The following is a 26,780-nucleotide window of genomic DNA, read 5'->3' on the forward strand; positions in this document are numbered from 1 at the left end:
TGAGGTAGATCGCATTCGGCGCCGCCGAACGTTAATGCCGAGCGATAAGCGCACCGAGGCGTATGCATTCGAGATGACTGGATCCGGGGCGGCGGGGCGCGATCTCACCTAGTCCCGAGTGGATCGCAACAGGTGCTTAGACAAAAGATTCGGTCTACCCGGGGTCGGATTCAGAAAAGCTGCGTCGCCCGGCCCGGTCGACCGGGGCTTTTCGCCTCCCCCGATGACGGATGACGTAATGAGAATCCGGCGGCGGCTTCTTACCCCAGTAAGCGCTAAGTGCCCGCTTTCAATCCCGTGCCCTCTCACCCTCCCGTTCGCTCGTGTCGGAGTGAATTATTTCGGCGCCGTGAGAAATTGTATTGGAACTCCGTCATTTCTAAATAAGAACGGACGGGAGCCGTCGCTACGGAATACATCGGGTTCTCTCATATATATACGTCAAAGCGTGCATCCGTCGGCATTGTTACGCTCACAGCAACGTTTGAGAAATGCATTTTATAAATTGCACGCCGAGGAGAGATATTTTGCGATAGCGGCGTTTGAAAAGGAAAAAGCTGAGATAACGGGCTTTAATAGCTTGCAAAACGGTCCTTATAACTTTATCTTATCGGGCCACCATCCTCCCCTAACAATAGCCGTAAATTTGACCGTTCGCCGCAATAAAAGTAAAAAAAGAAAGAAAAAAAAAAGTGCTCAAGGTGAATTAAGGCTGGCGATCGTAACATTTCATTCCGCGAGCTGATCTGCTCGCGTAGATTCACGCGGCGAAAGTAATTCTGTTTATAGAAACGATTACGTTCGTGTGCGATAAGCCGCGAGTAAACAAATGTCGAATAATAAAGCGAGAACACTTTTCGGATATCAAGATTATATGTAAAATAATGGCCCATAAAAAGTAATTTAATACTACATGCTTTGTAAAATTATTTCCACGTTTATTGCCCAGAACTTATTTTCGAATGTAATTTGATTACAAGATTAAAAAGAAAGGGCAGTTTATTTCGGGCGATTAAAAAATTTCGTATAAAAAAAAAATAAAATAAAATAAAATAAAATAAAATAATAATCAATCCAAAGGATGCAAATTATTTCTCCTCGCGTGTCCCGATCGTTTTTACTTACGCGGCGCCGTATCTTTTGATAAGGATTATCATTCTTTGCGTTGCGCATATTATTGATCGTGATAATAGAGCATATAATAATAACGAAACGCGATCGCACGAGCAACTCGTTCATTCCGCGCTATTATTAATCGCGTATCAATTGAGCGTCCCATTTATGGTTTTATTCTGGCGACGCACGCCTATTAAAAGATCCTTCGAGCGGACCGCGTCGAAATTGCCGCAATCCCACGTCATACAAATCGCATCCGAAAAATCTACAATCGCTACGAATCAGCAAGTGTATCAACGACGCACCAATGCTGCGAGGAATTCACATAAAAATTCTAGAAAGAAAAGGAGCTCTCCCACGAGGCTCGTCGCAACGAATCTTACAACATCTCGCAGCGTGAAGAAATATTCTGAATAAAACTCCGGAAAATTTGTCTTCCGCGAAAGAATATTTTAAACGGCAATTCATGCCAGCGTAAAACCTGGCCGCTATAAATTTTGGGATTATTCAACACGTTATTGATGGAATCTGTCTGATTGTGAGCGTATCAGGCAGGGAAATTTAGATTCCTCTCTTTTTTTTTCCTTTTTTTCTTTTTTTTATGCAGAGCTGCCCAATTTTAAATCCACGCTTATAAATTTCCAAAACGAGAACTGGTTGATTTAAATTAAACGACTCACTTCTGACGCGATACAATCTTTTTACAGCCATATTTAATGACATTTTAACGTCCTTTTAATTCACTTGTACTCCGCAAATATCGCGAATGTCATTATTGTCGATCGTACGTAAATGAACGAACGCCAGGCGAGGTAAACTTTGTAGCAATGAGCGCGGAATCGTTTGTGGGGAAAATAATAGACAACGCCGGTGGAGAGCCGAGGGTGATGTGGACAAACGCGTAGATTCCCACCAAGATCTAATGAGAGACAAACGCGGAACGGGAGATGCGCCGTTTCGATTCAATTTCGCCGATGCAGGTAGGTGAATGTGATTTTCCAGCTTCTCTCAATTTCCGGCCGCGAAATAGGACAAATTCATCGGTTGTCGGGCATTTTAAGCACGTATGTCGTTGATATTCATCACCGAGGCAAAACGTAACGTAGCCTAACGGTCCTCGTTTTCGCTTTCAACAATGCTAATGTATTATAGAAATAAAATTACCATAATAAAATAAAATCTAACGATTCATAAATTTAAATTTATATGATGCCAACATATGTGTATAAAAATAAATAAGAGCCGTGGAAATAAAAAATTGCGAAGCGCTTTCACGTTTCGTGTGAAAAATGGTAGACACGTCAGTCACATCTACCAATATCCACCCGATAGCTTGAAAGTGACGACTCGTCGAATCGAAAGTCATTCTTCTCGCGAGTCCGGAACACTTGCGAAGAATTTGTAAGGCGTTCAAGTGTTCTCGATCGCGGATGACAGGAAATGAGCGTGTCTATAACTCGAGCCCCGCGTGTCTAACAGAACCGTCGCTCTCCTCACGACGATGTTTGCTTTTGTCGATCCTTTAACGAGCAAATCAAATTCTTCGGATTTGAATTTTCTCATCTCATCGTTGCGACGGTATTTAAGTGATAACGTTGTTTAATTGTGAATTACGACAATAACCATTTTCGGCGATTTCAATTTCACGCAACGCTTAGCGGCATCTCGCTCGCGTTTAATATCAACTTCGCATGCACGGAGCATGTACGCGAAGCTCAACGTGTACGCAAATAATAATTTATACTCGGAAAAATAAAAAATTCAATCCGCTGGTGAAATCGAAAGTACTCACTGATTGAGCGTGCGGTCGTTGCTGCCGGTGGTCGCTGAACCCTGCACCCCGGAAGTGGCAGCGGCGGCAGTGGACCCCGAGTCGTGGTGCCTCCGTTCCTTGTGGACGATGCCCATGAGCTTCATCCACGGGTTGTTGGCCGCATGGGTGCCCATGCCGCCGCTCTGCCACATTGCGCTCGCCAGCCTCGCTTCTTACGCGGGAGCCCGGTCCGGGCTCCGACTTGTGCTCGAGATCGGCCGCGGTCGGCCGTCCAGACAGACTCCTGGCGTCCTCGCCCTTCGTTTCGTCCTGCCCCGTCGGATCGTGCCCTTCCGACGGGTGTGTCTCGCTCTTCGCGCCCTGTGCGTGCCGCGCGGCGAGTCTCTGGACCGTCTCAGAGACCCGGGTGCCGCGGTCCTTCGAATCCTCCCGAAGCTGGGCCGCAGAGACGACCTTTAGGTCCTCGCGGGGGCCTACACGGCGCACCTGCAGCTGCACTGGCCCTGGGTAGGTGCGAGGTGCCCTGCGTGGCCCCGTAGGCTCCCTAGCCCGGCCCTCGAGCACCTCCACCATCTAATCCTTCGTTTCGTCACAAGGCTTCGCCGGCCCCGCACCCCTCACCGAACACCACCGCCGTCCAGTTTGTCCACTCGCGTTCCTCGTTCTCCACGCTCGATCTCGCGGGCAACGTCACTGTCGCCTTTAGAATTTCCCGGCAAAGCTTATTCCTCGGCACTTGGTTTTCTCTCCGACAAATGTTAACCCACTGATTGAACCGAGGAGGGCCGGGCGAGCAGCGATAGGTCAAGATCCGTCGAACTTTGCGGAGAAAGAGCACAATTTCTTTCCAATTCTTTCGCGCGCTCGTGGGATTAGTTCTCTTTGAGATTAACCACTGATCGATCGGGCCTCGATCAATCATGCGTCATAAAATAATACTACGTAATACGTCATATGTTCACGATGATGCAATATTCAATAAGCTCGTTTTTCTAAAAAGCTTTATACTAAATTTTATCCGCCTCACCGAACGATTACTTTAAACGATCGAAGTTTCAAAATCATTGTACTGCTTATAAATTTTGATAATTACTCGCGACGAAATATTCTTCGACTTCTTGCTGTTACAAATTAATTGACACATTTACAATAATACGTTTCTTTTTAATGTTACAATAAAATAAAGATTTCACCGCCAGACTGCGACGCCACACGTCTCATTACTAAACTGTGCGCTTAAAAAAAAATAAAGGTCTTTCAAGCTCTCTCATTGCTCATCAAAAATATACGGCACTTGTAAATAATTTTTTTTTTTTTTAATTAGCGAATTTATCAATCACTTTTAAAGAACCGCAGAAAGCGCGAGAAATAAATATTTGTTCAACGACACAAGATACTTAGTTTCTGCTGCGACACGCTATTAATAATGGTGCTATCGCGGAACAACGAGGCTAAGCCGGAAAAAACAGTTGCAACGAAGGGAAAAATGGAATTACTTCCACCCTTTCAAGAAACATTACGCCAGCCGCCCGGTGTAAAGAAGATTCATGAGACGATTTCCGCGATCTGCAAACTGCTTATAATCGTAATTACATTACGAAGGATAATGTTACAATGCTGCATTATGGCGCAGACGACAAGATACAAGGTATCATCCATAAAAAAAAAAATAAAAAAATACCGTGACAGTGACTGTAAGGTCGTTATAAAGTGCGCGTTGAATAGATTTTAACACAAGCTTTCTTAGAAATCCAATCTAAGAAAGATCTTGATACGAGCGTTTCTGAAAAACTGAGGCGAATGCAGGTGACGGCAGAAAACGTTCACGAAGTAAAAGATTATATCCAAACTTGTAAAAAAAAAAAAAGGAAGTGAACAAAAAAAATATATATAGCTAATCAACTGTTACAAGTTCGAATACACACGCGATTTCTAATGGACGCGGTAAGTAGCGCCGTATTTTTCATAGACTCTAAGCAGTTAAAGAGGCGTGCTTCAAAGGATCGAACGCTTCAAAGGGGTAGAGAGATGAAAAAAAAAAAAGAAAAAAAAAAGGATGCCCATGGCGCTTGCACGCTGGCCGGCGCGCGTGTGCCAGATGCATAAGAACCGCAAACAGTCCATTATCGATCCCCTTAAAAATATCTGGAAATTGGCGTGGTAATGGCCGAGGCTCCGTTTGAGATAAGTCGCGCCGCTAAACGCCTTTTGTTACCGGGGACATATTTTTCGCCGGCTCGGCAACCGACGACGCGGCTGCGGCAAACTTTCGCGTCGAGTTGGCGAGGCTTTGTGCAAAGAAACGCTAGCCACATAAATGCGCGCGCGCACACGAAGGAAAATATGGGAGAATTCTAGCGTAAGGAGCACGATAAATTGACCATTGAGATATAATGCGGAAGTAATGTGTTTGATGATTTAAAGGGTAGAAGTTTATCGCGACCTTGCTCGCATTAAAAAGATTCTCGAATAAATAAAACGATTAGAAGGAATCTCTGAAAAGTGACGCATGGTTTCTCGCGATCGCAATCAGCCTTAAACAATCGTCATTAGATGGTAATTGTTACGCTTTAAGGATACAGATTGTGCGCTTCTCAAAGCAATTACAATGATTTTGTCCGCGAAAAGGTGTTACATCTCAAAGCTGGAATGTAACTACAATTCTTTACGTTTCATTTCGCACTTTGGACGTTTCGAATTGTTTCCCGTTATCGTTATCGTTATCAAGCGATTATTAAAAAAAAAAGGAAAAAAAGGAAAATTGCAATAAAAATAATGCCGAATTTGTTCTCGATAAGGGGGAGAAGGGGAGGCGAAAACCAATCCCAAGAGATCAGAATAAATCCGGCACGGTCCGGCGTTTCACGATCGTCCTGCGCAAATTCCAGGATACCGCTGCGACTCGGTCGCTTCTCTCCCCCGTCCTTTGCCGCCCCTTGTCTCACCTCACCGTCGGATCAATGCACCCCTGCAGGTGCAGTCGACGACGGCGTTCGAAGGAGTATACCACACTGCACTTTCGCTCGCTTTCGTGGCCGCAGGACACAAGGGCTGCGTCGCCCTTAACGGCACGAGCGACCGACGGGCTCGATTTCCGTAACCCGGCGCGAACAATGCCCGGTGCTAAATCGCATCTCGCTACACACAGCCGCAAAATAAACACGTCACACGATTATATATTGGCCACGAATCGCTCTTTATCTCGCTCTCTCTCTCTCTCTCATCGACGTAACACCATTTTTCACTATTCAGTACACCCCCGTCTCTCCCAAACATCCCTCCCGAATTCGTACATCCTTTCGCTTACTGGCCAGGAGCCAGATGCAGCACGAGACCGGCACGTACGCACGACTTTGCGGAACGTAGTAACAATTTTGAGAAGAAGTAGCCTCGACTGGCCGAGAAACAGAGCCCGACTAGCGATTAATTACGAGCTAATTTTCACGAATCGATTATGACGTTTTTTATTCAGCGCGGCTATCGGTGGCTTAATAAAACGGCTAATTACCTCGCCCCGAACGTCGTCTAAGCAAGCGGATCGGGATAGCCGATCGCTACGTTGGTTCACAGATCTGGGAAAAATTTATATTAATGCGAAACACGGTACAACGATCGCTCACTGGTCTAGAAGGTGCATCGTACTTGCTCGACGATTTAAAAAAAAAAAACAAGAGTATAAATTCCACCGAGTAATTTAGCTTCCCGTGTCGCCGTCTCCTGGATACCTCGAGACAACGGTTCTACGGTCCTCCCTCGGACCGTTCGCGATTACAAAAACTATCCTTCTCTATCGTACGATTTCCAATTACCCGACGAGCGTGCGAGCGTACGGACGCGCGCCGTCCTTTGTCGCCAGAACGCTCACAGACCGCGCACACACACTCGCGAAATAAAAAATAAAAAAAAAATTGCGAGGCGCACGGCGAGGGCTGTCGATATCGCGACAGTTCGGACAATCGACCGGGTAGTTCGGGGGTGATCCTCGTCTAGCGTCCCCGAGTGAATCCCGCGCCTCCACTTCCCGCGATCGCTCGCCTAACTGGTTGAACACCTTCCTCGCGGGGAAACGCGAAGGTCTACGCGCGCACACCTCGGCCGAGCACGAGCGTCGAACCTGGACGTACCCATCGCCGACACCACGGCACGGGAGCAGCCAATGGGATCGCGCGATCTCAGCCGCATTGGCGGTGCGTGAGAGAGCTCGTGGAACAAGGGAAACACACGCGGCATCCCTCCGCATCGAACCCGCGTCTACCCCATGAGATCCGTCGTCCCGCGATCGATCGCCTCGTCGATATTCAGATTAGCCGGGCGGAAAAGACGACGGCGAAACCGAATCTTAAGGCGGCAAATAAAAGACTGTAATTAGACAAAATCCTTCGTGAATTCTTAACGAGCTCGTTAGCCGACTGCGCGACAGACACTTGGCCGAGGTTCGCCAAAGCCGCGCGACAGGAATCTCGCGAGGTGAGAGAATTCGTAACGTCGCCTTTCTGCCCGGAAATTAATCTATCTGATGAAATTAAGCCGTCTGGAGTATATTAATTAATTTAATATATCCGACGGCGATCGAGCTAAAATTCGAATAAAAGCAACAATTGCGAGTTTCAAATGACTGCAGATACTCGATCGAAGTATCAGAGCGTAACGAGATTTCGGATTATGTTAAAACGTCGCGCGGCGAAATTAAATATTCAGATATGCCGAGGGGCTGTTAACTGATTTAATGTAAAAACGAGAGGGTACATATGCGAGCTGAATTTTCGAGCCCCGACGTAGCTGAGCAATTAAAACTAGATAAGTCGTCAACGTCGAAGATCATCGGAGTGAGTCACGCGTACGAGCAGCCGCAGTCGGAGTCCTCGTGAACTTTCGACCTCGGAGACACCATGCTCCTTTCGCCGACTTTTATTTCCTCTCTCAACAAGCTCTTCCTCAAAGACGTGTGGCATTGAAATATTCGCTATCGATTGAAAATACCAAATCGTTCCTCACGCTATTTTACGTGTATAAAATTAAAAGAAAAGAAAAAAAAAATAAAAAGAAAAAAAAAACCTCTATTGTATTCTCTTATTTCTCCTCGCGAACTCCAGTTCTAATAAATCTCCAAGAAGCATCTTTTAATTTGTTATTTCAGACGTAACGTACGACAATGTCTCTCAACTCTGGCGATCCACAAATTAAATCCCATACCGAATCGCTTGACAATCGCGCAAAATCATTTTCGAAAGCGCTACACAATTAATTATTTTTTACGCGACGATTTAATTAAAATTTATGCACTCCTCTCGACGTTCACGTTAAAAATCTGGGGGAGGGGAACAAAAACTCGATAGAAAAACCGCGCACTCCTGGAACTTACTATTCGCGAGTCAATGGCATTCTGATAAGGAAAGAGTATCGTTCGTGACAATCGATGATTTCGGACGACGACCGGCATCGCGCGACGCCTGATCGGAGCGTTAAAGTCTTCCGGCCGGTTCCGCAGCATCCAGCGTGTGCCGTCCACGGGGTGTCCGCGTCCCCGCGAGACGAGGCTTACACCCGCGGAAGAACACGGGGAAAGGCGGCGTACTGCCAATCTCCCCCGTGACACGATTTAACCGCGAGCTTCCTACATCGGACGAGCTTGCCTACCGAAAATCGTGCATGCGTGCCGGCGCGCTTTCGTTACGAACGGCCTCAGAAATATGTGAAAATTTGGCGACGAACCGGTGAGGGGTGCTGGGAGAAGAGGACTCAGGCGAGGGAGGCAAGAGGGTGGCGGTAGCGGTGGCGGCGGGGGAGGAGGGGGGTTAGCGTGGCGTGTAAATTATGGTTCGTGGGAAAAGGCACCCCGACTCTCGAGAGGAACGGGCGGCCACGAGACTCCCGCGCGGAGCCCAACGTTTCGCCTCACTGCCGGGCTCACTGCAGGCTCTGACGCACCAGAGCAGAGCCTGCCACCACCCCTCCGGCCGAGAGCGCGCCAGCCGCCCACAACCGCCCTCCACCCTTCAGCTACCTGCCGGACTGCCGGCTCACCCTCTGCCTCCACTCTCCCTATTTCCCATCGTTCGCTCCGCGCCATCCCTTCCCGACGAGTCTCCTCCCGCTCACCCCCGTCTCCTCGGCGCAACACCGCGCTGGTCGTCGTACACCCTCCGTTATATGCCCTCGTGACCCTGCCATTCTTCGCCACGCGGAAGGACTAAAAAAAAGCACGCTGATAAGTACGCGCGGGATTGGCCGTACATAAGAAATTATACATAAAATATAGAGAGCCAGAGGTATAAAAAAAAAAAAAAAAATAAAACGGAACCTCGGGGGCGAAGAACGAAAGAGCGAATCTCAGGAAATGATTTGCAACTTGCCGTTTTCTAGGTGAAATATCGCGAGACTTAATTATGCAGCGATAATTTTGACGCACCTGCTAAACAAATTATTAATTCTTTCTATTTAACTAGTTTTATTTTTTTGTTTTTTTTTTTAATCTTTTTTTCCCTTGCTTCTTTTCTTATTTCTCTTGTCATTTGCACAATATATATAATATGCAATATGTTAAGACGAATTATTATCTAGTACTCCGCGCGATCACCTGTCACATAACTATTCAACATTGCCGACACTAATCCGTCGCGTTTCTGCCAAGGGCTTAACTAAAACTAAGTCTTCAAACGTGAAATAGTTTAGTAGATGATCTCTAGAGTCATATTAGATAACGTCATTCATAATTTTGATTCATGGAACTCGATTAAAATTAATCTTGAAACATCAAATCTTCCTTTTCATTTAAAAAAAAAAAAGACGATTCAATAAAGTCTATACAAAAAAAAATTTTAAGATTTCTATAAATTAAGTTAAAAAATAAAAAAAATTCCTATGTCATTTAAGTACAATTAAAAAATGATTTAGATAGCCGCGCGCCTTATCGCGATTTGTGTCCGAAATAACGCCGCTAATTAAATTTATTAATTTTATTTTCAACGATATCGTGCAACACACGATGAATACGCATCTTAGAAAATTTCCCCGGGATAATACGTTAGATAAAGGACTTATAAATATCCCGTATGCCTAATATCGATTTTTACCTTACTTAGCGCAATATAAATACAAATTTCAAGAAAATAGAAAGTGCGAAAGTGTGCGGGCTTTATAAATATTCCGCGTAATATATTCACTAGCCGTCCTGTTGTCTTGCTTATCCGTTCGTCCGTTCGGCTAACTTTATCAGCGCGATGCGTTATATCAACTTACACGTTACTCCGTGGATATAGCTTCCGCCGCCGGAATACTAAGCATCCCGGGGGAATCTCTAGGGATCACCAGGACTATCTCTAGCTATCTCACTGAAATGCTCCATCAGTACATGGAAAAAGATATTCCTCCGGAAAAATGGAGTATACGCCGTAAAAATTATTTGTGAAACGCGTCCCTACTTCGATACGGCACCTCGCTTTAACATTTTTTTTAATTATCAAATTTAATTCTCGCATCCTTAAATTATACTCCTTCAACATTATTCCATTCCTATTTACTTTTTGAAATTCCTTCCGCATTTGGTTCTTACGAATCGAATTCGCTCTCGGCAATATTCGTGAAATAGAACCGAGCCGGGCGAAGAATTCCTGTTTCGCGAACATTCGCAGTAATAACCAAGATATTGAATTTGAAAATAAAACGAGCGCGTCGAAATAATACAACCCGCTCGGATTGTAGCGGGGTATCAAACACTGGTTATCAGCGAGCCGCTGTCCATGCTCGCATCGCCGCCCCCGCTGCATCGTACCCGCTTCGGCCGAGCTTTTTGCGTCGATAACCGCCACATACTCGCGCGTGCTTATTCGTCGGACTTTAATATTCAGTATCTTGATAAAAATGTTACTGCGAATATCGCGAAACCTCTTTTGTTCGTCTCGATTTGCTTCCATCCCGCGAACGTTGCCGAAGGACACGCTAAAACTTATATGTAAAAGTTCAAATAGGCTCTTTCACTTTGAAAAAGTTTTTTTTTTTTCTTTACGTTTCACGTAATATTCCACTATAAAATAATGCGAGGGAACAGGTTCTCGTGCGGAGACTATATGAAAGCGAGCAGTTCGTTGTCAAATTTTTTAAACTCACGATAAGGCGGAGTTTCGATAGATATACGAAATCAGGAATGAGATTGCAAGGGGAAGAGAAAGAGATTGCAATTTCCGGTGGACAAGTCGCTAATATGCATATCGAGCAGTTGACGGGAATATCGCGCAAACAAAATAAAGAGATCACGGCGAATGCGAATTGACGAAATGATGTTACGTGATGTCTCTCGTCGAAAGGCCATCGTTTATAATTATATATTGTAATCTCTTAAATTTAGCATATTGATATCGAACATCGGAAATCAATAGACTTAAAAATACTCTAAAGTATTAAAAATAAACGAGCTGAAAATTAATAAAAAAAATTCGTTACAGTGCAAAATAAAAATTTGTAAACATATATGCATCCTAATTTAAATTAATCCGAGTAAACAATTGGATTATTAAATATATGGTATGCGCTGGCAATACGGAGCAAACTTAATTCTTCTATTAAAAATTATACTCAAGGAGGAAAAAAAGAAATAAAAGAAATATTTTTATTTCCTCATTACCATTCTGTTCGTTTACTTTAAACCGCGTTAATCGATCGCACTTTTGTTTCGCTTGCGAAATTGTTTGACGCTTGCGTGGCGTTCTGGCGTATCAAGCGATCAAGCTCGGACGAATCGATTGGCAGAATTGCAGAGCAAAGTATAAAATCAAGATTGTGTTTCATTTCGTGAGCCGGTATTATCCTCTGCTCTACGCGACGCCTGGAAGCTCGAAATTTCGTACTCGAGTTTCAGAATTAATGCGCTCGGTTACAGTTTTCCGACGCGCAGAACAAAAAAAAAATAGATTATGTGTAACAAGTTAATTTCACATTTTATTTTACTCGACATATAAATATACACGTAGCAGTCAGAAGTCAAATTTTATATGCATATACATATATGCGCGTAAGGATCGCGCGAGCGCGGTTACGTATGTATACATATAAATGACCAATACTTCAATTATAAATGTTTTATTAAACAACGTAATATTTAAATTGATCAATTAATAGTATTTGATGAGCCGTGAAATATCTGCTACAATCAGTTGCTTTTTAGTTCCTTAAAATAAAGTGTCGGAGATTTTTCTTTTACTATAAATACAATTTTATTCATGATGGAAAAGGGGAAAAATACGGAAAGTAAGTTTAAGTTTGCATAAACAATTGCATCTATATATAATTAATTCCTACAAAATCTTCAAAGTAATTTGATCGATGTAATTTACTTTTAGAGACGTTGAAGCGATTTGTACATCATGTATCAATTATTTCTTGTATTGCGAACGCATACACCAATATATCCAACTGTTTTCCAACGACATTTTATGTTAAAATTTAATTTACTAAGTATAAATTTGCAACATTTTATTTATTGTAATATAAATTAATTTCTTTTTTTTTGTTTTTTTTTATTTAACACAGTTTGAAAGTTCTATAAAAATTAAAAATTTCACAGAACTAGCTTGACATTTATATTTGATCAAATTTATATAATTGAAAGGCGTTCAAAGTAGTTTGCCCCTAAAAGAGTTAATTGTATCAGAATTATACCTAGGAGTACAGACAATACAACGATAAATCAAGGTGATGCAAGCTTATTGTGAAAAAAAAAAGCATATGGTAGAAACATACACTGGTCGAGATCAATAATCTTGTACGGAATCATAATTGTTATACGGAGGCGGGTCGGGACGACCCTCTGGAATCCGGTACTTCTCCTCCACTTCCTGATCGTTATCATCTTCGTACTTGACTGCAGTGAAGTATGAGCCCGACGTCGCAAATGTATTGCTGTAGTCTGGATAATCTGAAAGATAATTTAACACTTGCATATTCATTCTTTCATTGACCTTTTTAAGAGTCATCGAGGTTTATCTCTTTATCAGACGTTTAAACTTTATGTCATATTACCGTCCAATGGTTCTTCCTTAATACGAATTTCTTTCGTATCTTCGTCTTGACGATCGCCGCGATCTTTTCGGTCTCTACGATCACGATCCCTATCCCGCTTGTCCCGCTTACGATCCCTATCGCGATCGCGATCGTTGCTTCGCGACCGCCGCCTTTTGCGATCCCGGTCACGATCGCGATCGCGATCCCTTCTTTCGCGAGGACGTTCAATCTCTTCGATATCAGGATCCGGCAAACGCTCGCGGCTTCGCCTGCGTCTACGTTCGCGTGATCTGCTCCGAGTTCTTCGCTTACGATCGCGTGATCTGCGACGTTCTCTATCCAAACGATCGCGATCCCTAAAATAATAAAATAGCAATTTTTAATTTATTTTGTATGGTATTAATTATTATTTCATTCCTTTCTATTTACCTGTCTCTATCCAAACCACGTCCTGAAGTTTCCCTTTCGCGTTCCAAGCGGTACCGCTCCCGTTCCCTCTCATTATCTTCCCGTCCTGAATGTTTGATGTTGACGTCGGGACCACCTCTGCGAGTACCTCCTAAGCCGCCACCGAGTCTTCGAGGCAGCCAACCCTTCACTGTTCTCGCCCGCTCGACGTCCACTAACACTCTGCGTCCGTCTATTTTCTTACCATCCGCATGCTTATACGCAGCTAAAAGATATCGATTAAAAATTAGTGTTCGCCAGTTAATTCATGCGCCTAATTGATTAGTCTACGAAGTCTACGTCCCAGCGAAAGGGCGATCTCCGAGAAACCTAACAATGGGATGATTCCTGAGACTGCGGATCCTGGAATTGGTATTTATCAAAAACCCAGATTGCCTGGTAATCAGAATCGGGCATTTACTGGATTTGAGAATCGTTCATTTGCAAAGGAAAAACAAAATATATATTTCATGATTCTCGCAACATCTCCAAGCCACTGATCCTCAAATCCGCCAGGCCTTCAATGTATATTCCGAGGCTCAGAATTTCAAAGAAACTGCTTCTACATTTCTCCAGTACTGAACCATGAATCCTACGGTTCAATAATAAATTACGAATCTATGGAACCTTAAAAAAAAAGACAAAAAAAAATATTAAAAGACCAATAAAATTGATCTCATCACAAACTCTCGGATTCACGGACTATTCGGATACTCGACTAACAAAACTTCTAGTCTATATCCATGATTTCGAGAATCTGTAAACTAGAAATTGTTAATGCGGGCTTATAAGAAGCTGTCTCCAGAATTGAAAGACTTTCAGGCACGTCTGAACGTGTCAGTCGGCAATTAGGATTTCTTGAAATAAAGAATCGGTTCCACAGACCCTTTTTCAAAGACGACGTTCTAGGCAGCTAGTCAAAAAAAAATTGTAAGGAGTAAAGGGGGAGAGTCGACTGAAATTTCCCTGCAAGTATTGCGGGGTAAAAAAAAAGAACGTTCGCCGCACTCGTTTGAGAAAACGAGTTCTCGGAAGAGATTTGCAAATCTTCAGACAATAATTGCATTACGGTATTTTGTTGGAGGAAAAGTACTTGTCGAAAGTACTGAGGAAATATCCCCACACGAATCGCCGACGCCAACTGTCGCAGCAGGATCAATCAGTCTACGATTGTTACTGAATACTGTGGACGATGTTGGGATAACGAGCTGCAACCGATCACACGCATATGCGCTCATTGGCACGCGCCGCGTATCGTTTTACTAAGTAAAATGAAAGTAAAATGTCTAATCGGGTATCGGCACGGAACAACGTATATTTCTGCAAATTTCGAAAAAAAAAAAATAAAATAAAAAAAGGGAATAAAAAAAAAAGATTGTTCTCACACCACACTGAATTTGCAGAATAATTTCTTTCCTTCGAGAGAAAATTGAAACGCGCTCGAAGTTAAATCGAGCATTTTCTTCCAAATCCGAGAATGAAACTTCCGAGCAAAGAGTTTGTACGTAATCGTACGTTCGTGATCGAGTAGCACATCGAGACCCTTTTACTTTTCCCATCCCTTCGGGAGATCTCGCCGTCGGAGATCCGAAATACGCAACGGTCTAGTCAATGGTCAATGTCCCAAGTTGAATTTTTACGACGTAAAACGAAAACGCGACGCAGGCCGTAGATGCAACTGCGCGACGATCGGGGGCGAGTGATGTGCCGAATTTTAAAAGCAGCTTAAAACTACTTGTTTAAGATCCAAAAAAGTATAGCAAATACAAAAAATACCTACCGCGGCTACTTACGTACGGAAGTTAACACAAAGCTTAGAGGTACGGTTTAATTGTGAAATGAACTCGTAAGAGACTCGCGAGGAGACTACTCATTGCGAAGATGCCCAGTCTTCATACGTTCGTTCAATCTCCGAAGAGGTTTACATTGCGTTTACCTGGTGCGCTTTCATTTCGTTCTACTTACGATCAAACCGTGCGCATTTCGTTTATACTTATGATACGTGTTACAGTGGTCTAGCAGTAAGTTACATTTAGTGTAATGTTAAAGGCAAGTGTGCCCGTTCGCTCCAATTCGATATCTCTCCGACTTGAGAGAGAGAAAGAAAGAGAGAGAAAGAGAGAGAGGTGTCGTTTATTGGTCGTTTTTTTTTTCTTTCTTTTTTTTTTGCGTCGCATACTGCACGATCGTAGATCCGAAGATCCAAATTTGTAGATTTAATACCTCCGGCATTATAGATTTCTCGGATACCTCGAGATCCGCATTATTTTTCTTTTTTTCTTTATCTTTAGATCAACGGACGCTAGATATCTAATTTCAACGACTCGAAAAATTTAGGATCCACCGATTCTACAATCCGCAAGTGTTGCGTTGCATATCCGTTGCCCGAAATACGATACTTTCGCAAATGATGATGTTACAACATAAAACAACCGATGTTAACGAAATAAGAGAAATTAGTATTCTATATCGAAATTGATGTGTTCAAGGACTCGTTTTGATTTCAAATAGCACTTCTTTCAACAGGTAAAATTTTAAAATCCTTGAACTACAATATATCAAACAGTCTCATGGTATCTTACACTCTTCTCTTTAACTTTTACACAAATCCTCTCTTTATGTCTACTCGAAAAAATAAAAAGAATTTTTTAATTATACATATATTTTAATATTTTAATGACTATCGATTATGGCGAGACTATCACCGAGAAATTAATTTAATCCCTACATTTCGTAATAAAAAATTCTTTTATCCGCGAAATTTGGTAACTCCAAAAATATTTCGTGTGACAATAAAAATAATAAAATCTAAAAATGCTCGTCACGGTAAAATTGTTAGAAGAAGCACGCGTTGCACGGTTCATATCAAATGTGCATGATACATATCGTCAGGTATTAGCATCGTAAACTAATGCCATTCTACAACGTGAGGGTAGAAAACGCTCGTTTACATTTTAATCTTTTCCACCCTCAAGCCGTAAAATTACGATGATCGTGTCAATTGCGAAATATCTTGCTATTCGTGTCGAGATACGCGTGCAAAATGTTGATCTACATGTTCGTTGTATTCATATAAATGGATAATGTGTGTCCCTGAACCTTCAATCCTAAAGGCCCACCAATCAATTTCAATGTAGAATGCTAACTTTCACGCGACTCTTGGATCCGTAGATATTAATATCCTCAAACGACACGACCTGTAGTTGTTTTACGAGCATGAATTCTAGAATCCACAGATCCACGAATCCATCGACCCACGATCCCACAGTTCTTTCACTGGGGATATGTACTGCGAGAAAAAAACGGCGCCCAAATGTGTGTATACGTGTATGTATTAAAATCCGGGCCGAAAAAGTCCCGCAGAGAATCGCGAGGGTATCGTCACGGATGCCCGTTGTACTCGCGATCGAGACCGCGCGATTGCTCGACTAAATCAGACGCGATAAATAGGATAAGCAAGTAGACGCTAACGTTGTTGTATGTTGGATCTTACCACACATACAAACCTATCTTATCAGGCAGGTTCAGGGATTTTGCATGGAATAGTGAACGGCACTAGTTGCCGGCAGCGGCCACCACGCTGTACCAAGAACAAGATAAAAACTGCATTAATCAAAGACAGCCAATAAACGTTCACGTCGTTTTTGTTTATTCGTTTCGCTTTTACCATATTTATGCATTTACAGAACGGTATTCCTGCATGAGGATATGTGCGTATGGCGGGGGACCCCCCTCCCCAAACGGTACCGTCTAGATTAAGTACCAATGAAAATGAGTAGCCTAACTATAGCCCTGTCCCCGTAATATCTAGCTGGAAGTGACGCTAAACAAGATGAAATTCCAGACTATCTGGGGCTCATTGAGCTTCGCGACAGGAGCAACATCTTTTTCTTTCTTTAATTTTTTTTTTACCTTTCTAAGTTGTTGTTACTTACAGTGCATATCTCGTTCATGCTCATATTCAATGAAAGCATATCCCCTAGGCTTGCCATTAATTGTATTATGAGTTACCACAATCTAAAAAAAAATATATATATATATATATATGTAAGAATGTACCTTATCTATTCTTATTAATGTTAATAAAATTATATATTTCTACAAATAAATTTCTTTATACCTTTTTTACCGGTCCATATACTTCAAATTCTCTTCTCAGCTTGGATTCTGAAGTGTCATAATTCTGTAAAAAGAAAATTTCAAGATATATATCACGTATTTTGTAACAGCTTAATTATAATACCTGCTCAACATTATAAATAAATGCAACATAAATTCTTACAATTCGAGCTACAAATAGGGTCTTGAAAGGATCTGCTGTGACATTGGAAATGCCAGCAGGATCCCAAACTGCAATTTCTTGTTCAAGTTTGTATGCAACTTGCTCGGCACGCTCTCGCCGTCTCCGCTCCAAACGCTCTTCTCTCGTCTCTACACGCACAGGTGGTGGAGTGTCTTTAGGATCCTATTAAAATATTATTTTCTTGTCATTAAAAATATTAAATTACAAACAATGTTAACGCCACGTGTAACATAAAAAATTGTTATACATATTCCGATACACATTCGTACTATATATAACCTGCACAAAAACACAATACAGATATATGCGAGAGGGGTCTATAAAATATAGTAATACGATCAACGAGATAGCCTGGAAAATATAATATGTGCCTTACCTCGAAGTACTTGAGGAAGGTCCCGACGCCGGCGTAACCGCTGTTCTTCTTCTCATGGGGAAGTTTATTCACGGGTGGCAAATATGGGATTGGCTCGCGCGGCGAAAATAACGCCAGCAAGTTCGGCGGTAGAAACTGCGTCATTTCGGCGAAATGTCGCGAGCTACCGTACCACGGATCTATTAATTTTATTCACTAAATAAGTAAAACAAACGGGATTGACAACATTCTTCTGCACTCAACAAGATGGAGATCACCGAGATCACTTTGGCTGCGCCGCTAACGCCGCCGCCGAGTCCACGAGCGTATCGCAAACTGATTAAAGCAGCGTTTACACGTAAGAAGCGCCGTATATTATGGCTGCTTCTCACGTTGAGAAAAAATCGACACGTGCACCTTTCTTATCGTATTATTTCTAAATATTGAAAAATACAGAACGGTGCTGATGCATTAATCAAAGATTTTTTTTCCCGCACGTGGAAAGTAAAGAGATAAATTCTGAACTAGCGCAGGCTAGTGCAGCTAGTTCAACAACAAATTTATTAAAAGTATACGCCAATTAGATTTAGCAAGTACTAAAAAGTATTTTAATATAATTACACCTTGTCCTTAAAGTTCTTTGCTAATATAAAAATTAATTGTATTATTATATTGGCGATCTTATATTATTTTAAAATTTTATACAACTTATGTCCACGTTCGTCAATGTAAATTTGATTTACTCTCGGTTTAATTTGCTTTCTATCTTTTTTTTTCCTAATTTCAAAAACCCCAAAAAACATAGAAATTTAATTAAACCGAGTTTAAAATAATTTAACATTAATGAACACGAATATTAGATTTTCTGCGAAAAATCTCATTGACAAAAAAGCCTGGCTTGTGCTACCACCAAGCGAATAAACTTCTAAGTACTTTGTTATCTTTTCTTATCGACTATTTCCAAAAGGTAAACCCAGCTCTTTCCACATTGTTATTACAATATTCACAATTCTATTACAAAAATTTTCAAGATTTTTTTAAATAAAAATCAGCAAGACCTCGCGATTTACACGACCGTTAATATATCACGTAATAAAATAATTTCATAAATAATATAGTCACTATAAATGCATTTATCTTTACTAATTTATGCACATCGCAATAATATGGAAAATCTAATGAGATTCTAATGAGAAATGGCGCCTTGATATAAAACAAGCTGTTTCCTTTTTTTTCTATTTACGTGTTTATATAAATTACTGGTATAATTATATAATTGTGTAATAACTGTAAAGTACTGTATAGCATTTTGCGTAAAGGAATGCAAGTGGCATTATGCAACCTCAATGCCGCTCACGCTGAAAAATCATGCAACAACAGAAAACATCGCCATTTCCTTTGAATTCCCGCAACATCGCCACCGACGTCAACTTAAATATGCGTTACGTAAGCGCTATCGTTACGCGTAATTACAGCCGGTTTCGACAGTAACATATATACTTCCGCTACCTGTTATGACTCGCCTGCCACTCTTTTCGGTATAAACAATTTTACCGGGCTGCGTTCAACATATCAGAAGATCATCGCGTGTCACGATAGTCAAAAAGGGCAAACGTTATTTGTTAAAATACGTGTACGTGTACGTTTCGGCGCGTGCACACGTTTATGTGGGCGATTTACATTTCTAGAAATAATATTTCGATTATAACAGTTACGAGACAATTAAAAATACTCGCTGCACAAACGTATGTTCGCGTGGGAGAGAAAAAAAAATATATATATATATATATATAAATATTTTAAGAGCAGACACGCGCGCTGCAATATGGTAATTAAAATGCAGACGTTGCGCTGCGCGCATTTTGATGCACCCATGCTCGCGAGGAGATGCAACGCTCGCCGAATTCGACGGACTACAATCCCGCGGGACTCAGGTGCATACATATCGCACGACGATGCACGCGCGCCGAATAAAGAACCCGCCCGCGATTTTCTATGCGGCACACGCTGCCAGTCTCCGCACGGTAGTCTGAGAACGATACACGCGAAAAGGCTGCCTTGAGACTTGAAATTTGATTGTTCGACGCGCCTGTGAATAGTCACTCGTAAAGTATCTTTTTTCTTTTTTTTCTTTCTTTTTTTTTTCCTTTTAGTTTTACCAAGAATTCGAAAAAATTGACGGAGTTATGAAATCAATTTTTCTTCTATTTCATTTATATTCTAGAAGCATTCTTAGAAACTCAAGAATTCATCAAATTGAGCTCTTCTTCGGGTATAAAATAATATTTTTATGTAACATATTTTTTTTTAAATATCCCTTGAAGAATTATATGTTCAATTAATTTGCGATATGAATTATATTAATTCACAAAAAGCTAAATAATAATTTCTTTCAGTGTACGATGATTATCTGTGCAATGAGAGATCTTTTGCGTACAAAGCAGTATCTAATTCATTAAAACGCTGTATGTTTTTAATTATTTACAATTCCAAAGTAATTGACATATTGTTAATTAATAAAAAATCGATGGCGTAGTCATCAAATAAATGGATATAATAACTGCCACGTGCGCATTACGCAGGCAGCTAAATGACTAATATATTCTCATCCTTACGAAATTATAAAAAAAAAAAAAATAGTAATATACACGTCGTCGAATAATGAATTATATTTTCACCTAATTATCTTCTCTATCTTATTAATTCAACCCCGAACTCTTTCAAAAGTTGAAAGTTAATAATTACATAAAATTAAAGCTAATATTCATCATCGCACCACGTTATATTAAATTTTAAGACAAACGTAAAAACTGCGCTTGAAAAAAATTAATATCGATCACGTTAATGAAATTGGGTCGAGGCCACTCTAATTTAGCTCGCCTCGTTCTATCATTAGCTCCGCGCGAAATAGTCGCGAAGAGAAAATTATCGTACAAAATGCAGAAGTGTACAACGACGGTGTCGGTAATCGGCGGAATCGGCGAACTACCGCGTGCGGACGGGTGCGGAATATCGGATTTGTGCGCAGCCGACGGAGTGCAGAATCCGTCCACGCGGAGCGAGTGAGATTCTCGCGGGTCGCTTCGCGAGATCGTACCCGCGCGTCGCATGCGCGGGGCGGAAAGACCGAGCCTGATTCCGAAGAGCGGACGCGTACACAGCGTGCCTCCGTAGAACGCTTCTACGAAAGGCGCCGGTTTCTCGACGGCCATTTTGCCATTTGCGTGATGTCACGACGTGGCCTACTTCCGAACGACTCCACGTGCGGAGGTCGTCGACCCGGGTTCTCTCCTCCAGTCCCCTTTTGCCTAGCTCTATCCCCTCACGAAACTTTCGAACGAATAGTGCGCGCCTTCGAAAGATCCGCCGATGTACGAGAAAACCGGGTATACACTAACGTACTGCACGGTACCATATAATTTTGAATCGTTTCTCCCTGAAATTACGTAGTTTTGTAATCGAAGATAGAGAGAGAGAGAGACACGTGCGGAAAGAGAGAGAGAGATAACCGGTTAATTAAATCGATAAGAATAAAAGAAATGTGCCTAATAAAATATGCTTGAAATAATCGAGTAAAATCTCGCGTGGCTTCGTAAAATATAACCGCGATCTCTTTTATTCCCTTTTTTTTTTTCTTTTTTATTTTACGGACGTATAAACCGAATAGACTTGTCGAATTAAAAGACGGTGAGAAACCGCCGTCACTTTCAAATGTGGTAACCGCTTCGTGACCTCCGCTCTTATGCCGCGAGTGTTTAACAAAAACCTTTTGCGTAATCGAAGATCAACCGTCGAAGACGCAGCGGCCGATTTATTGCTATACACTTTAATACTTTAGGAACTAAATGCGGTCGATGGATGATTTATCCTGAAATCAGATTGCGCATTCGGTTTCGCGCGCTGAAAATCGGCTTGGGATCCGCACAGCCGTGCATAATTGAATTTTTAATTAGCCAGCAAAAATTATGCCGCTTTAAAACCGAAAGGCTCGAGTTACCGCACGCGTATTATACAAAGAGAACTATAAAATCACTCGGCAAACGAATTTATGGAAGTCGCGCGTTTCCTCGAGCATTATCAGTAGAAATTTTTTTTTTTTTACTAGCTATCATATTTTATGTGTGAGATAATCGAAAAGTTGCCGCGACTTGAAATCTTAAGAAATAAGAAGGAGATTGTAAATGTATAAATTTCTTTTACGTACGTTAAAAATATAGCCTCTCCTATAAAAGGTTGTACTTAATTTTATTCTCTCGATTATCATTGCGAAATAAAAGCTATCGAAATACCCGAGTACTTGTAATAAATATGCATCGGTTCTATTGTCAACTCGGCTGACGGAAACGGTTGAAATCGACAGGTTGATCGAGTGAAGTAAGATCGAAAGTCATGCATTTCAGGTCATCGACCTGTTTCGGGTTTCTTCCGCTTACTTGCCGGTAAAAGTGGACGAACGAGATGTATGAGCACGGCAACTCGGTTGTCACTTAAAAAACTAACGTGTAAGTATATAGCGCTCGTGTACGGCGATACAGAGCGGACAGATAAGGATAGGAAAAATAAAAGAAAAAGAGAGAGAGAGAGAGAAATAAAAAGAAAATCAAATTATCGAATACGGCAATTTATAAAGCGCCCCGGCGTGAAATTTAATAATTAATTTAATAACGACCGCATTGCGGCGCGACGGAGATTCAAATCAAACGATATAACAGCTGCAGTTCCATTTCCGATGACGGAGCCGTGTTAACGAAGGAAAGCCAACGCGGTGTTTCAGCGCACGTAAAAGAAATTCAATTCTGGTCAAATTTCTAGCGCACCTACATCAATCCGGGTCGCACTTTGTAAACTATATAGCATTCGCGGTTCCAGGTCATTGGGTCAAGCGTTCTCCATCGATCCGACCTCGCTATTGAAGATTCACTTCTACGGATGATATTTATTCCCGACTACAATCTCCATTACTTTCGACTTATTATGCCCACAAATATCACTATATAATTTAAGCTGCTTTCTCTCCGCATTCATCAATACATAAATATTTTATACCCTCCCTTTACTATACTTGAATATTTATATCATACATATTAAATGCACAATGCATGCCGATAAAATAAATTTAATTAATTACATTTATAATTTCATTAACATTTGTTCCTTCTGGTAAAAAAAAAAAGAAGAAAAAAAACTTTTTACTTATGCACACATTTGTTCGAATAAATGCTTCCAGAGTTTCTTTTTTTTTAATTTCTTTTTATTTTATCAAAAAATATTTCCGAACGCGGTTGCTAAGTTAACGCTGCCAAAAAAGTGAAGATTTATGCCCGCTTTGCTTTACGAAATAACATTTATGGGTTATGAAATTGTGCACGTGAAGCGTGCAAACACACGCGCTGGTCTTCGCGCGAATTTACATTATTTCTCTCAAGACATTTAGCGTTCTGCTGCAACTGCCGTCCGCGCGCAAGCGAGAAGGTGACGGCCTATTTCGATACACGCGAGACAAATTAGGAAAAGCCTTGCGATCCACGCGGCATTGATTACGTAGCTGCAATTAATGATTTTCTAAGAAATATCAGACAGAGGGGGAGAAGTTTGCGCAACAAAGCGATTGCATTCTTCGAATCGGCGCGAAAAGGAACGCTCGGTTCGCGGGAGGCACGAAATATATGATAACGTATTCGCGAATACCAACAGGTATTCGAAGATACAAATTCTTCCTCGCGTCGCGCATTGCCCGGCGTAACGTTCTCGTTAAAATCTACCGAGCGTCGATTCCGTCGTCGCTTTTTCTTCCTTCCCTGCCTGCCGGATTTCGTCCACCGCAAACAACCAACCGCTTTGCTCGGCAAACGCTGTTCGACGATAAGCGTCAAACAAAAAGATAGAAGCGACCGCTCTAAAACAGGCCACTTTGTAAGAGACGGAGAATAGCGCGATGGGGTGAAGGGGTACAGATCCGTGGATCTGTGGGCGAGGGAGAGCGACGAGGGAGGACGATGGGGGGAAGCAAAACCAGGGCGTAAGTATTGATCCCGCGTCTAGGCGGTTGACACATTTACCAAAAGATACGCGTGATCTAGTTTCACCGGAAGACAGCGCGCGAGCTAGAGCAAAAATTTCGTCCCTAACGAAGGCAATGAATTGACGAAACCTTCGATCGCACCGCGAATACTTTACGTTCGAACGGTAACTTGAGAAAATGTTCCGAATCTATTTATCCGCACCGGCAAACACTCGAAGCTGCGGTTTCTTCCAATAATGAGACGCGGTGCGAATAGATAAAGTCCGCGTGCCGCGTTCTGTGATTTATGAGAATTATTTTCGTGCCATTATGCAAAAGTGTATGAAAATTGGCCTATATTTGGAGGAAACTCTGCTGCCAATTTTGGAACTTTTGCCAAATAGGTCAGAGCTCAGTATTGAACTAGAATCGCTGGCTTTATCACCTCCTGCCTCTCTTCCCCGCCGTTCAGCGACTAGATCGAGAATTTTACCATAATGCTCCACCGACGAAGTCAAACATTATATCATCGCTCGTTATAATAGCATTACTGCGCTGCACCGTTTTACGATTTTTAAGCGATTAGAAAAAATTATACGCGCGCTATTTTTTAAGAGATTCCAATAATAAACAATTAAAAAAAAAATTATTCGACTCACCGATCTGCAACTTCAGCGGAGGTGTAGAGTTCTGCCGGTGGCTGTAACATAAAATGCAAAATATTAATGTAGAGATATGCTGGTATATCAATTAATAAAGTTAATAAAAAAAATTAATTTTTTTTTTAATAAAGATTTTTTTTTAATGTATGCTTACCTATGAGTTGCTCCGCCGATGTATGATGCCCCCCGGGCCTGCTCCTCCTCTCAGATGGGACGTGTCGAGTCATCCTTCCGCGCACTGGAAACTCGCGAACACCCCGACCGTGATTCTACAATTCGCGAAAATTATTGATCACTTCTAAACGCGCGTTACTGTCCGGTACCCGCGTTTAAAATAAAGCCGTGTTAAAAAATTACGACCGAATACTGTTCGGAATTTCCGTAACGACCGACGAACCGCCGGCGGTTCGTATAATTAATATATCGGCGGTGACGACGTTTTCATTCATAGCAGTGAATGCAATCTGTAACAAAAAAAAAATTATATATATAATTTAATAAACGGCAACAACGGCAATTAATTGATTATTAATTAATTTAGGCGTCATACCAATTTTTTACAGATAGAATTCTCTTAAAAAAAAAAATTTAATCTAGATGAATGCTCTCGACTAATGAATTATAATTATTAATCTACAATTACATTTTAAAATTATATTCAAACAAGAAAGAAAGAGAGAACAAGACAATTTTTAGAAAACAAAGAAACTCAATGAGTTTTCAAATTAAATGCCAGGTTTTCGAGTACAAATAGAGGAGATTTTTCGTAATTTACGATCCACGCGTTTCATCTGCAATTCCGTTCGCATTGTGTCGTGCCGCTGCATAGAGACGCAAAGCTAGAACACCGTTTGATCAATACTTCAGGCTCGTCACAGTTATCGCCTTTGTGCACGTCGATGGAGCAAGGGCAAACAAAATACAGGACAGGCTGTCAGACGTAAAAAACGATTTAAGGCAATAAATTACACGACAGATCGTCCAACGGGCAATTTTTTTGATCAAACGAGGCTGATCTCTGGCAATTTTTTTTTCTCTCTCTCTCTCTTTTTCTCTCTTTCGATTTTGTGTGCACAGGTAACACGTCCAGCGTGGCTCCGGCAACACTTAGCTTTCCAGCAATGAAGTCGGCGATAAACATAGAAAAGCTAAGGCTATTTGGTTCATCGAATGTAACATGTGGTGTGGGACACGTGCCGAAAGGTCGATGCCCCCTTACACCGGATTTTATTCGAATCTTTCCCACCCATTCTTTCGTAGATATACCCGCTTATTTAGAAACTATATAGACACATTTAGGATAAGTTTATCACGCCGCGTCGATACCGCAGAAGCTTCAAGAATACTCGGGAGTTCAACGGGTTATTTTCACCTATCCGGCTCCCGTTCGCGTCGCGTTAAATAAAATCGCATTTATCCATCGATCCCGACGAGTTTTTATTTCGCCCGCTATTTGCAAACCGACGCCGCAATTATGGATAATTTACAGCGCGAGGGATACTTGACACAGTACACCACGAGTGCATTTCGGCCGCTCAGAATCACGTAAACGGCCCGCTATTAATAGGAACCAGCCGCACCTATTTATCTCGCATCTAGGAGAGTCAAGTGCAGCCGGCTGGTCATTCATGCCAACAATTCGTGAAAACAAAAAGGAAAAAAAAAAAAAAAAGATTTGTGGTCCCGCATTCGAAACCCCGTTCGTATAAAAAAAAGAAAATTGCCGAAAACAGTCGAGGTACAATCAAGACCCCGTAATTGGCTACGTTAATATAGAGCCGCGACTAATATTGCCACAAAAAAAAAGTTTAACCGTTCTAACGTTTTATCGAGCATCGCTCACTTTCAATCTCAAAGTCACGCGACAATTATGTCCACGCTATCGGACGATAACGATGTCGTTATGAGCAAATAATGTCGTAAGGTAATTTTACGTGCGTATTTAGCGCACGCCGCTTTCGTGTATTACCACCGCAGAGTTTCTGCTTGTTAAATGAATAATCTGTCGAAGCCCTCGTTATTTCAAGATCCGTCAATTGGTTCATTCGTGCGAACTGGACCCCCTTTCCTCAGATCGTGCAACATTTATTTAATTACGTTTAATGATAATCGATTTAACGCGCAAG

The 26,780-nt window shown here is 41.7% G+C and overlaps 2 protein-coding genes across 8 annotated transcripts in view; both read right to left on the bottom strand.

Annotated features, from left to right (window-relative positions):
• The window catches only part of Shaker (potassium voltage-gated channel protein Shaker), a 77,314-nt gene extending 68,664 nt beyond the window's left edge, over nucleotides 1–8,650 (bottom strand). Inside the window, exons 1-2 of one of the 7 annotated variants that reach the window (XR_011547245.1) lie at nucleotides 5,836–8,641; nucleotides 2,909–3,709 (exon numbers count right to left, since the gene is read on the bottom strand). Coding sequence is in view for 6 of the 7 variants with exons in the window: in XM_070672009.1 (XP_070528110.1) it covers nucleotides 2,909–3,081 (173 nt within the window). In the remaining variant the exon portion in view is untranslated. Of the gene's footprint in view, nucleotides 1–2,908; nucleotides 3,710–5,835 lie in introns of all 7 variants that reach the window. The other 6 variants (XM_070672009.1, XM_070672008.1, XM_070672007.1 and 3 more) reach the window with 6 other exon arrangements.
• A 3,147-nt stretch (nucleotides 8,651–11,797) lies between these two features.
• Snrnp-u1-70k (small ribonucleoprotein particle U1 subunit 70K) lies at nucleotides 11,798–18,478 on the bottom strand. Its single transcript, XM_070672030.1, is given in 9 exon segments — nucleotides 11,798–12,800; nucleotides 12,905–13,242; nucleotides 13,316–13,559; nucleotides 16,840–16,866; nucleotides 16,869–16,913; nucleotides 17,269–17,350; nucleotides 17,454–17,516; nucleotides 17,616–17,798; nucleotides 18,013–18,478. Coding segments are annotated over 9 exon segments (1,290 nt in total). The 5' UTR covers nucleotides 18,157–18,478; the 3' UTR covers nucleotides 11,798–12,636.
• Between the last annotated feature and the right edge of the window lie 8,302 nt (nucleotides 18,479–26,780).

The sequence above is a fragment of the Cardiocondyla obscurior genome, linkage group LG24 (assembly GCF_019399895.1).
Source record: "Cardiocondyla obscurior isolate alpha-2009 linkage group LG24, Cobs3.1, whole genome shotgun sequence".
NCBI classification, from domain to species: domain Eukaryota; kingdom Metazoa; phylum Arthropoda; class Insecta; order Hymenoptera; family Formicidae; genus Cardiocondyla; species Cardiocondyla obscurior.